The sequence below is a fragment of the Budorcas taxicolor genome, chromosome 14 (genome assembly GCF_023091745.1).
Source record: "Budorcas taxicolor isolate Tak-1 chromosome 14, Takin1.1, whole genome shotgun sequence".
Taxonomy (NCBI): domain Eukaryota; kingdom Metazoa; phylum Chordata; class Mammalia; order Artiodactyla; family Bovidae; genus Budorcas; species Budorcas taxicolor.
Window position 1 is genome coordinate 74,857,237 of NC_068923.1, and position 12,193 is coordinate 74,869,429.

Consider the following 12,193-nt stretch of genomic DNA (forward strand, 5'->3'; position numbering starts at 1 on the left):
GGCGGACGGGGCGAGCGACGCCGCCGGCAGGGCAGATGGAGAGGGCGAGCCAGCGCCTGCGGCCCGGGCGTGGGCGGGGGGGCGCAGGAGCAGGTGTCCGCTCGGTGACAGGATTCCCTTTCCCTCGCCTCCACTTCCCTGGTGCTACTCATGCTTCAGCGAGGCAGAAACCCAGCAAATGCTCCAGAAATGCAGCTCGGTCGGTCACCAGGCTCTCCTTTCTCGCCAGACGCGCAAGAGGACGGGGCGCTTCCAAATGCAAATCTCTTGGCTCTGGACCCTTGGCTTGCAGCCGCCGCCTCCCCCGCCTGGCCACCCGGCGTCCCGCCCACCCCGTGGCGGCGGCGGCCCGAGATGGGACCTCGCCCGCGGAGGGGAATGGGCGGAGCGGGCATCCCTCCCCACCTCCCACGTGGGCCCGGCTCTCCGCGGAGAGCCTGGGCGCGCCGCGGCGGCCGCGCCTCCGGGCTGGGCTCGGGTTCCTGGCGCCGCCCCACCCCCGGCCCAGGGAAGGGGACTGCAAGCCGGGGAGGGAGAGTGGGGGTGGGTGAGGGGTGGGGGCCGCGTCCACAGAGTCAGGTGGTGGCGGGAGTTCCCTCGGGCTGGGCCCGGGGAAACGCGCTGCCAGGGGATTGTGTACACGCTCCACTGACACAAGCTTCACGCTGCCGGGCAGCCGCTGATCACGCGTGGCCCCGCGAGCCCATTGGCCGGCGCCTCACACACCTTTGTCGCTGATTGGCCGGCCCCAGGCTCCGCCCCCACCCCCGCCCGCGGCTCGGGGCAGGCGGAGCGGCTACCTGAATGGGGAGGGGGGCAGACGGCGCGGAGCGCAGCGGCGGCGGGAGCGGCGTCGAGTGTCTCCGGGCGCCCGTCTGTGGCCAGGCAGCCAAGGACAGCCTTGCAGCCAGTCAGCTCGTCGCCGGCGGCCGGGCAGCCAACCATGCTCAACTTCGGCGGCGCTTCTCTCCAGCAGGCTACGGTAAGTCACCTGGGGATGCCCCAAGCCCTTCTCTTGCCTCGCTGCGTCCGGGGAGACCCCCGAGCCCCTGACATCAGCCTCGCCTGAGGACAGAGGTTGCAGGGGAGTCGTGGAAGAGGAAGAGGGGCTTCCCGCCTGCAGACTGGGCATTGGTGAGGGCGTGTGTGTAGCGGAGCCGGGGACGGGAGGGGTTTCTGGAGAAGCAGGCTGAGAGCTAGAGACGAAGTGAGAGAGGGTCTCGCTCGAGGTGTAAGGAGGGGAAGGGAACAGCTCCGCTGGGAGACTGGAAGCAGGTGAGGGGGGTGGGATGACTGGAGGGGCGGGAAGAGTGAGGAGACTGGGGTGGGGGGGCTGGCTGCCCTGTCAGCGAGACTAGGAGGCGTGGAAGTACCGGAGGGGGGGATAGGGGACCACCTTGCACCTGGCGCCGAGGGAAAGAGATGCCTCCGTCTGGATAAGGAACGCGCCCCAGGCTGGGAGGGGGCTGCTCTAGGGCATGTGAGGGGTGGGGAGTCCACCGGAGAGGAGAGGGGGACTCCCCATCTCGGGGGGTCTTGAACGGAGGCTTGCAGGACTGGGGCTACCCAGCAGATAGCGGGGGTGCTGTGGGGAGGGGCGCCCGGCGTGGGTGCAAGGGGATGGCACGCGGGCCCGGGGAGTTTACCCCACCCCAGACGTCTGGAGGGGACTCCCTTATCTCCGGAACAGGCAGGCAGGTGGCCTCCTCCAGAGGACGCCTTGGCGGGGGAGGGGGCCTCGGAGCCGCCTTGGCGACAGTAGATGGAAGGGATGGGAAGCGGGACCCCAGCATCGGGGTGGGGAAGGTGGGCGAGGGGGGAGCCGGGGCTGCGAGACGCGGGGGCAGCGCTCCGAGGCGGGAGCCGCGCGCCGCGCGCCTGGAACCGGGCCTGTTGGGGGCTGCACGTCTGGGAACTCGTGGAGATGCTGGGCTCGGCGCGGGGGTGTTGGGGGGGCCAGAGCTGCCGGAAACCGTGGGGACGGGGGGCGGGCGCCGCGTCTGCGGGCCGAGTCGGGGTGGTCTGAGATCCCGTGGGCGGCGTGGGCGGGAAGCGCCGAGGGCTCGGCCGGGTCCCCGGGGGCTGCGGCCGGAGGAGGGCGGGGGCCGGGTTTCCGCGGGGACCTGGCTCCTCCTCCGGCAGCTGAGGCGGAGGCCGGGGGGTGGGCCGGGAACGGATGCGCCGGGGGAGCTTCTCGTCCCGGAGTGACCCAGCCCGAGCCTCCGCCAGGGCGGGAGCGAGGCCCGGCCCCGCAGTCGGTTCCTAAGGGAACGGTGGGGAGCTGGAAGGGGCGGGCGCGCCGGGAGCCGGGCGCCCGCGGCCCCGCCTCTCCCCGCAGGCCCAGGCGCGCACGGCCGGGCGGTTGGCGGCGGCGCCCGCGGCCCCTCCCCCGGGCCGTCGCGAGGGCGGGGGCCCCGCGGGCTCAGGAAGTAGGTGAAAGGTGACGGCGCGGCAATTCCCAGTTCACGTTTCCTGCGCCGCCCGGAGCAGCCGCTGATCACGCTTTGTTCACATGCCTCGCCCCCCCCCTCCTCCTTCGCGCCCCCGCCCTCCGCCGCCCAGCCAATCCCAGCTCGGGCCGCCCGGCTGGCTGGCCAATGACGGGGGCAGGGACGCGGGGACGTGCGAGCGGGCGAGGAATGTTCCCAGTGACTCACCCGCGAGCCTCATTGAGGTTAGGGCGGCCCCATCCGTCTGTCCCCGCCAGCGAGGATCTCCCCCGCCGCCCACCCCCGCCCCTTGTCTGCTTCCCTCCCCCACCCCCCAGCCCACGCCCTCGCCTCCGCCCGCGACTCCCTTTCCTGCCTCCCTCGCGCCCCACTCCTTTTCTTCTCCCCTCCCGGCTTCTTTTCCTGCCCTTCCCAGCGCATACTCTTTCTCTCCTGCCTAGCCTTTTCTCTTTTTTTTTTCCCTTTTGCACTGGCGTCTTGAGGCTTTTACACATACATGCGCTGTCCGTTGCAGCTTACGTAAAAGGCGCGCGATTATGCAATTGCATTGTTAGCTATATTTCAAGAGCGGTAATAGCTTCTTAAAGATTTCTACACGAAGGGTTTTAAAACGAGTTGAGAACAATTCCTAGCAATGTAAAGAATATTTTTCGGTGTTTTTACACAGTCTCTACTTAAACCAAAAAATGGGGTCACGTTAATGGAAAATTGAAGAGATGGAGGGCGGTAACCATTTTAATACAGTTTAAGCAACTTTAGTATGAAGCATTAATATCTGATGGGAGGAGTTCAAATAAATACAAAGCATGTGCTGTTATTTCTATCATGGAGCAGTTCTTTAAACAGTTAAAATAAGATTCTATTTTGACTATTGAAGATTCCTTACAAGAGTTTTTTTTTTGCAAATTTTGGTCAAATAATACATTTTCTGATTTTGTGTGTGTGTGTGTGTGTGTGTTATTGGATCAGCTGGTCATAGACTCCTGTTGCAGTTGGCTACTTTGGAAAGAACATAAAATGTTTTTCTTCCAAGCCAAGCAGTTCTCTTTTGAATGACAAGTGCATTGTTACCTTTAACCTTAGGTCCCCTTGATAGTAATAAGTTCCTTGCAAGGTTATCCATGTTCAAGCCTAAATTTGAGAGGAAGAATGGAAGATTTTATCACTACTACTATGAGAAGAATTAAATTTTATCTTGAAAAGCTGTGTAGATTGTAAAAAAAAAAAAAAAGCACATTACTCTGAGTGTCATGTGGATGACAAACAGTATGCTTATAACATGAGTCTTTTGTATTTATAGGAGGGAAGAATGGAAATGATCTGTGAAAGATCAAAAGAGAGTGTGTATTCCTGGAACAAAACTGCAGAGAAAAGTGACTTTGAAGCTGTAGAAGCACTTATATCAATGAGTTGCAGTTGGAAGTCTGATTTTAAGAAATACATTGAAAACAGACCCGTCACTCCAGTGTCTGATACGTCAGAGGAAGAGAATCTGCTTCCTGGTACACCTGATTTTCATACCACAATCCCAGCATTTGTAAGTATTGTTGTTTCAAAGATAAATGATAATGCCTCTTAACAGTTTATATCATGACCTGGACCGTTCTTCACGTTGTTGACTGTATTTCTCTTCTCTGTAGTGTTTGACTCCACCTTACAGTCCCTCTGACTTTGAACCTTCTCAAGTGTCAAATCTGATGGCACCAGCGCCACCTACTGGACACTTCAAATCATTGTCAGATACTGCCAAGCCTCACATTGCTGCTGTACCTTTCAAAGAGGAGAAGAACCCTGTACCCGCCCCCAAACTCCCCAAGGCTCAGGCAACCAGTGTGATTCGTCATACAGCTGATGCCCAGCTGTGTAACCACCGATCTTGCCCCGTGAAAGCAGCCAGCATCCTCAACTATCAGGACAATTCATTTCGGAAAAGAACCCACCTGAACCCTGAGGCTGCAAGAAAAAATATACCTTGTGCCGCTGTGTCACCAAACAGGTCCAAACGTGAGAGAGACACAGAGGCAGATGTCGAAGAGAAACCGAGCCCCGCTGCACTTTATGACTTTCCCATGCCTTCCTCAGAGACCGTCATCTGCCGACCTCAGCCGGCCCCCGCGTCCCCACAGAAGTCGGTCTTGGTCTCTCCACCCGCAGTGTCCACAGCGGGAGTGCCCCCTGTGCCGGTCATCTGCCAGATGGTTCCCCTCCCTGCACACAACCCCGTCGTGACGACAGTCGTCCCTAGCACGCCGCCCAGTCAGCCGCCAGCTGTCTGCCCACCTGTCGTATTCATGGGCACTCAGGTGCCCAAGGGCGCCGTCATGTTTGTTGTGCCCCAGCCGGTCGTTCAGAACCCAAAGCCTCCGGTGGTGAGCCCAAATGGCACCAGACTCTCTCCCATTGCCCCTGCCCCCGGGTTTTCCCCTTCCTCAGCAAAAGTCACTCCTCAGATTGACTCATCGAGGATAAGAAGTCACATCTGTAGCCACCCAGGATGCGGCAAGACCTACTTTAAAAGTTCTCATCTGAAGGCCCACATGAGAACGCATACAGGTACCAGCCACTTCTTATTTAGGTCTGAGAAATTTGGGTGATGTTTTTTTGACAGTGATCACGAATGTAAACCAGGGATGTTAAGAGAGAACTGGCCCTATCAGCCAATTCAGTGGGTGGTATTCACCAGTGCGTGGTCTTCTGAAAGATTTCATTAAGGTGTTTTTGGTTTAATTTCTCAAATGATGATTCTTTAGAGAACGAAGTGTCTTTAAGCTTTAAATACAATTGAATACATAAAGGACCATGACTTAATAAATGCATAGTAATAAAGATAGGACCTTTTTTTTTGTTTCAGGAGAAAAACCTTTTAGCTGTAGCTGGAAAGGTTGTGAAAGGAGGTTTGCCCGTTCAGATGAACTGTCCAGACACCGACGAACCCACACAGGTGAGAAGAAGTTCGCCTGTCCCATGTGTGACCGGCGGTTCATGAGGAGCGACCATTTGACCAAACACGCCCGTCGCCACCTGTCAGCCAAGAAGCTACCGAACTGGCAGATGGAAGTGAGCAAGTTAAATGACATTACCCTACCTCCAACCCCGGCTCCCACGCAGTAATGGACGGATGGTGAAGAATCAGACTAACTTTAACTTTGGTCACAGCCAGAAGCCAGTGGTGATAGAAAAATGCTTCCACTGCAGGTGTGTGGCGCTCCAGTGTGGGCCACAAGCAGAAGCCCCACAGCCTGGGGAGAAGGCCCAGCCTGGGTTAGACGGTCAGAAGTGCTGCGGCCACAGGCAGGTCACCGAGTGGCAGGACTTGTTTCTTACCACATAAGAGAGAGAAGAAAGCTTTTATTCAGTATTTTTTGAAGCTTTCAGGTGAGGTCACCCCAATCACCGGTAGCACAGATTTTGAATATGTGTGCACAATTTGTTGTTTTACTTTCACCGTTTATACTTGAGACCAACTTTTCAATGTGATTCTTCAAAAGCACTGGTTTCAAGAGTATAGAGACTGGAAAACATTACGGTACAGAGATGGAGATGTAAAATTGGTTTTGTATCATCACAAATATTATTATCCTTTCCTAGAGTTACCTTGTTTACTATTCTTAGTCTTTCCATTCAACTTGTGGACGTAGTTGTTAAATATATCTAGAACTAGCATTTTTACACTAGTTGCCGATGTTTGAAATTGAGCAACTGTATATTGCTGAAGAGGTCCCAAAGAATTGGAATCCTCATTAATTTAATTGCTTTGAAATGTAGCTTCAATTTTTTCTTGCGTTTTTGTTTTAAAAGTTCAACAAATGACTATTACTAGGTATTTTATTATGCTTTGAATCTTAGTTGGTTGCAGTTTCTTGTATAGATTTGAAAATTGTATACCAATGTGTTTTCCATAGACTCTAAAATACACTGCACTTTGTTTAGAAAAAAAAATTGAAGATGAAAACATATTGTAAAGAAGGGATATTAAGGATTTTAGATAACTCCTTGAAAAAGATGGCTGAGGTCATCAGTAAAGTACCCTTATGTTATGAGGATATAACATGTGCTTTATTGAATTAGAAAGTTAGTGACCATTATTTACAAATGGATAAATGTCCTGTTAATTTATAGAAGTTTTTTTGGGGGGAGGGGAGAATGTGGAACAAGATAGGTAGAAAAATAGAACATTCACTTTTGTTAACAGTATTTCTGTTATATTCTGTTGTGTAGTGGATGATATACACAGTGGTAAAACAAAAGTTAATTGTTGAAAATATGTAGTGAAAAATGTCACTATGTCTTTCCATTTAACATTTTTCTCTATATTGGGTATAGATTTCTGCCATCAAAACTTTGGACCCTTGGAAAACAAAAAAGAACTTTTAATTAAAATCCTTGTGATTTACAATTTGCACAATGTTTCTTTTGTTGTACTTTATATCTTGTTTACAATAAAGAATTTCCTTTGGTATATATAATTGGTTGATTGTATTTGTTGAAAACTATTTTCACTTTAACCTTGACGTTGATCGCTGTGGTGCTAAGATTTACGGTTAATTTCTCTTAAGAACCTCATTCAAAATTGAGGTTTTTGAATGCAAGCGTTTATCTTTCACATGGGTAATCAAATTGGCGAGTATGCAGAGCAAGGACAGGGAAGTCCTGGTGGTCAAAAGGTTAGGATAGGACTTGGCACTCCTTGCCAAGGGCCTGGGTTGGGGAGCTAAGATCCTGCAAGTCACCTGAGGTGGCCAAAATAATAATGATAAAATCTAATTAAAAAAAAGATATCTACCTATATATTTGTTGATAATATGTGAGCCTCCCTTTTCTAAGAAAGCATTCGTAATTTTTAAACATTTTTGTACATTTTGGTGATTTGGGGTTGAAATATAGCCCCAGCTTTCTGTAAAACCTTAAGTGGCACTGAGTTAGAGAACACCACAGTGAGTAATTACAAGTTATGAGACTGCTGTAAAATGAAAAGAAGGCTGACCTATTAAATAGAGAGTAAATTACTCACCTCTAGAAGTTTAACTCAGACCATTAAGTGAGAGCTTAAATGCAATAAGCATACCAGCACTTAAGCTGCATGAAAGCTAATACACCTCTGAAGAGATGTGCTCACTAGTCACTCATGAGTACAACTAGGAGACGTAAATGTCACTTGGTGTGTGGTGTATAATTTTGGAGATTAGTACTTTAATTTGCTCTGAGATCACCTTGTCATGAGACATCATCTTCTGCAGTGTTCAAATTACTGGTTGACCTGGTCCGGCTTGCTGCTGAGTGCCATGGCGAGGGGCAGTGTGCTCACTTGGCACCAACTGTAGGACAGGGCATCCTGAGCCCTCCAGGCACCTGCTGGCGCTTTTCCAGGAAACTTACACCAACTAAGCACAGCGCAGCTGCCGGAGGGGGCCTTGCCATTGTGCAGTGTTTTGTGTTGGGACCAGCACCATCCTAATCCCTGAAGTTTCTCAGAGTGGCAGGTCTTCAAAGTGGGAAGAGAGGGAGAGGGCTGAAGTATTCTCTGCCTGGCCCAAAGCCAGTCCGTGCTAATGACAAAGCCAGTGGAACTGGGCCACCCACTGCTATGTTCTGCCCAATCCTAGTTGACACCTGACACTTTTCCTTAGAAATATTGTAAATCAGATTATTTGAATAAAGTATTTGAGTTCAATGTTGAGACAGACTCGGATCTTGATGCAAAAGTTGCCCCCAAACAAGTGCCATTTGTAGCATGTTATAATAATGTATTAAGAGTAGCTTTGTGCTATACTTAGTCACTCAGTCGTGCTTGACTCTGTGACCCCATGGGCAGTAGCCCGCCAGGCTCCTCTGTCCATGGGGATTCTCCAGGCAAGAATAGTGGAGTGGGTTGCCATGCCCTCCTCCAGGGGATCTTCCTAACCCAGGGATCAAACCCAGGTCTCCCACATTGTAAGCAGATTCTTTACTGTCTAAGCCATCAGGGAAGACCAGTGTAGCTTTCAGTTCAGTTTAGTTCAGTCGCTCAGTTGTGTCCAACTCTTTGCAACCCCATGAACCACAAAACACCAGGCCTTCCTGTCCATCACCAAGTCCCGGAGTTCACCCAAACTCATGTCCATCGAGTCAGTGATGCCATCCAACTATCTCATCCTCTGTAGTCCCCTTCTCCTCCTGCTATCAGTCTTTCCCAGCATCAGGGTCTTTTTCCAATGAGTTAGCTCTTCACGTCAGGTGGCCAAAGTATTGGAGTTTCAGCTTCAACATCAGTCCCTCCAATGAACACCCAGGACTGATCTCCTTTAGGATGGACTGGTTGGAGCTCCTTGCAGTCCAAGGGACTCTCAAGAGTCTCCTCCAACACCATAGTTCAAAAGCATCAATTCTTCGACGCTCAGCTTTCTTTATAGTCCAACTCTCACATCCATACATGACCACTAGAAAAACCATAATCTTGACTAGACGGACCTTTGTTGGCAAAGTAATGTCTCTGCTTTTTAATATGCTGTCTAGGTTGGTTATAACTTTCCTTCCAAGAAGTAAGTGTCTTTTCATTTCATGGCTGCAATCACCATCTGCAGTGATTTTAGAGCCCCCCAAAATAAAGTCAGCCACTGTTTCCCCATCTATTTGCCATGAAGTGATGGGACCGGATACCTTGATCTTACTTTTCCGAATGTTGAGCTTTAAGCCAACTTTTTCACTCTCCTCTTTCCTTTTCATTAAGAGGCTCTTCAGTTCTTCACTTTCTGCCATAAGGGTGGTGTCATCTGCATATCTGAGGTTATTGATATTTCTCCCAACAACCTTGATTCCAGCTTGTGCTTCATCCAGCCCAGCGTTTCTCATGATGTACTCTGCATAGAAGTTAAATAAGCAGGGTGACAATATACAGCCCTGACGAACTCCTTTTCCTATTTGGAACCAGTCTATTGTTCCATGTCCAGTTCTAACTGTTGCTTCCTGACCTGCATACAGGTTTCTCAAGAGGCAGCTGGTCCGGTATTCCCATCTCTTTCACAGTTTTCCACAGTTTATTGTGATCCACAGTCAAAGGCTTTGGCATAGTCAATAAAGCAGAAATAGATGTTTTTCTGGAACTCTCTTCCTTTTTTGATGATCCAGTGGATGTTGGCAATTTGATCTCTGGTTCCTCTGCCTTTTGTAAAACCAGCTTGAACATCAGGAAGTTCACGGTTCATGTATTGCTGAAGCCTGGTTTGGAGAATTTTGAGCATTACTTTGCTAGCATGTGAGATGAGTGCAATTGTGAGGTAGTTTGAGTATTCTTCGGCATTGCCTGTTTTTGGGATTGGAATGAAAACTGACCTTTTCCAGTCCTGTGGCCACTGCTGAGTTTTCCAAATTTGCTGGCATATTGAGTGCAGCACTTTCACAGCATCATCTTTAGGGTTTGAAATAGTTCAACTGGAATTCCACCACCTCCACTAGCTTTTTTCGTAGTGATGCTTTCTAAGGCCCACTTGACTTCACATTCCAGGATGTCTGGCTCTAGGTGAGTGATCACACCATCGTGATTATCTGGGTCATGAAGATCTTTTTTGTACAGTTCTTCTGTATATTCTTGCCACCTCTTCTTAATATCTTCTGCTTCTGTTAGGTCCATACCATTTCTGTCCTTTATCAAGCCCATCTTTGCATGAGATGTTCTGTTTAAAAATGCTTCAAACCCTTCCCAGTGCTCTCAAGATGAAGTCTAGATTTCCTAACACAGTCTAGAACAGTGCTGTTGGAGAGAAATGGAAAGTGAGCCACCTAGGGAATTTGAAATTTTCTAGTAGCCACATCAGAAAAGTTAAAACAGAAAAAAATCAAAGAGTTTTATTTAACCCATAATATTATCACTTCAGCACACAATTAATACAAAACTGTTGAGATACATCTTTTTTTTTAAAATCCTAATCTTTGAAATCCAGCTTACAGCACCTCTTAACTGGGACTCACCACACTTCAAGTGTCCCGAGCGGACCTAGAGGACCCCTCAGCCTTCAGCCTCTTCCAACCTCCCACTCCAATCCCACCTATTCTTTACATCATGTCCAAGCTCCGATTCATCACATACTCTGCTTTTTCTGCTGGGAATGTTTGCCGGCCCTTTTACCTTGACATTTCTGCTATCATAATAATTGTTACCCTTTACTGAAACTGCTTACTGTTAGTAAAACTCCCCGGGCATAAGGACCCGTGGATCTTGCTCACTGCTGTATCACCAGCATGTACCACGATGCCAGACACACAGCAGGGGCTCATTAAACCCTATCAAATGAAATCAAGAAGTCTATGAGACTTCAGGGAAGGAGGACAATTAGGAAGTTTTTACAATGGCGTGCCTGATGCAGACGAAGATGATGGAAAGACTGCCTTTTAAAATTCTCATTCAATCTTTGCTGGTGCTGAAAGGATTATTCACTACACCTTCCAAACTCTAAAGTATCTCTTGATTGCATTTTTACCAGGCATGGAAGAAATCTGATCAAGGTGAACATACACAAGGACTCACCAAGGCCCTCTGAAAAATGTGAGAGTGTCAGTCACTCAGTCGAGTCCCACTCTTTGTGATCCCATGGACTGTAGCCTGCCAGGCTCCTCTGTCCATGGAATTCTCCAGGCAAGAATACTGAAGTGGGTAGCCATTCCTTTCTCCAGGGGATCTTCCCGACCCAGGTACTGAACCTAGGTCTCCTGCACTGCAGGCAGATTCTTTACCATCTGAGCCACGAGGGAAGCCTCCGAGGCCCCCTAGTTGTTGTTACCGTTGTTGTTTAGTCGCTCAGTCATGTCCAACTCTTTGCGACCCCATGGACTGCAGCACACCAGGCCTCCCTGTCCTCACTATCTCCCGGAGTTTGCCCAAGATCATGTCCATCGAGTCGGTGATATCCAACCATCTCATCCTCTGCCGCCCCCTTCTCCTTTTGCCTTCTGTCTTTCCCAGCATCAGGCTCTTCTCCAGTGGCCCTTTATGTGAGTCTAATTCCTCGGCCTGGAATGGCTGGGATGTGTGGCCTCAGCTCAGCCCAGCCTTTTTCCTGGGAGGACATTCAGGATGGGGCAGGGACTTGAATGAGGACTTGCCTCAAGGGTTCCGGCCAGTCAGCGACACCCCAGCACTAGGAGAAATGCTGGGAGATGACATCCAGGGACACTTTAAGGGTGGCCTTTCTTCCAGTGATGTCCAGTTGATATATATATATATATATATATATATATATATATATATATATATATATTTACATTTTCCTGGTGCATCTGGCTTGTTGTAAGTGGAAGGAATAAAGGTAAACAGGGCCACATAAATGAGGTCTGTTGTTTTAAGCTTCCCCTGCCTCTTGACATCCTAATCCTGACAGAGATTTAGAAATTCCTGGCTCTCTGCTCAATGGACGCCCATACTTTCAGTTTGACCTTGATTGGCCAGCTTGGTAGCTGGGTGCCAAAAGGGAGGAATACCCTCAAATATAAGAAAGTGACACCTAATCTTTCTTTGGTTTCCTTGGAATGATTTAATATTTTTTATTTTTTATTTTTTTTATTTTTTAAAATTATAAATACTATATTTATTAAATATCTTTACAGTTTATTTAAATGTATTTACAGAACTATTCCTGCATAAGTTAAACTTCAGACATCCAATTCAGGTCATTGCCTCTTGGGTAATAAGACAAATAATGATAGTCTCAACAGAAAAAAGCAGCTTATTAGCATACACAAATTCAAACTTGCTTCATTGTTTAGCCATCTTT

General features: G+C 49.4%; 1 protein-coding gene across 1 annotated transcript; it reads left to right on the forward strand.

The window, feature by feature from the left end:
• Positions 1-835: 835 nt before the first annotated feature.
• KLF10 (KLF transcription factor 10) lies at positions 836-6,876 on the forward strand. The gene is made up of 4 exons (XM_052651760.1): positions 836-982; positions 3,751-3,987; positions 4,091-5,003; positions 5,302-6,876. Exons 1-4 carry the CDS (start codon positions 944-946, stop codon positions 5,559-5,561), a joined length of 1,449 nt encoding a protein of 482 aa, XP_052507720.1. The 5' UTR covers positions 836-943; the 3' UTR covers positions 5,562-6,876.
• The last annotated feature ends 5,317 nt before the right edge of the window (positions 6,877-12,193 follow it).

Excerpts from the sequence above, each read along its gene's own strand:
- KLF10 (XM_052651760.1), top strand. The coding sequence starts at position 944 with ATGCTCAACTTCGGCGGCGCTTCTCTCCAGCAGGCTACG. Across the intron at positions 983-3,750 it reads CTTCTCTCCAGCAGGCTACG|GAGGGAAGAATGGAAATGAT; the intron begins GTAAGTCACCTG and ends TTGTATTTATAG. Across the intron at positions 5,004-5,301 it reads CCACATGAGAACGCATACAG|GAGAAAAACCTTTTAGCTGT; the intron begins GTACCAGCCACT and ends TTTTTGTTTCAG.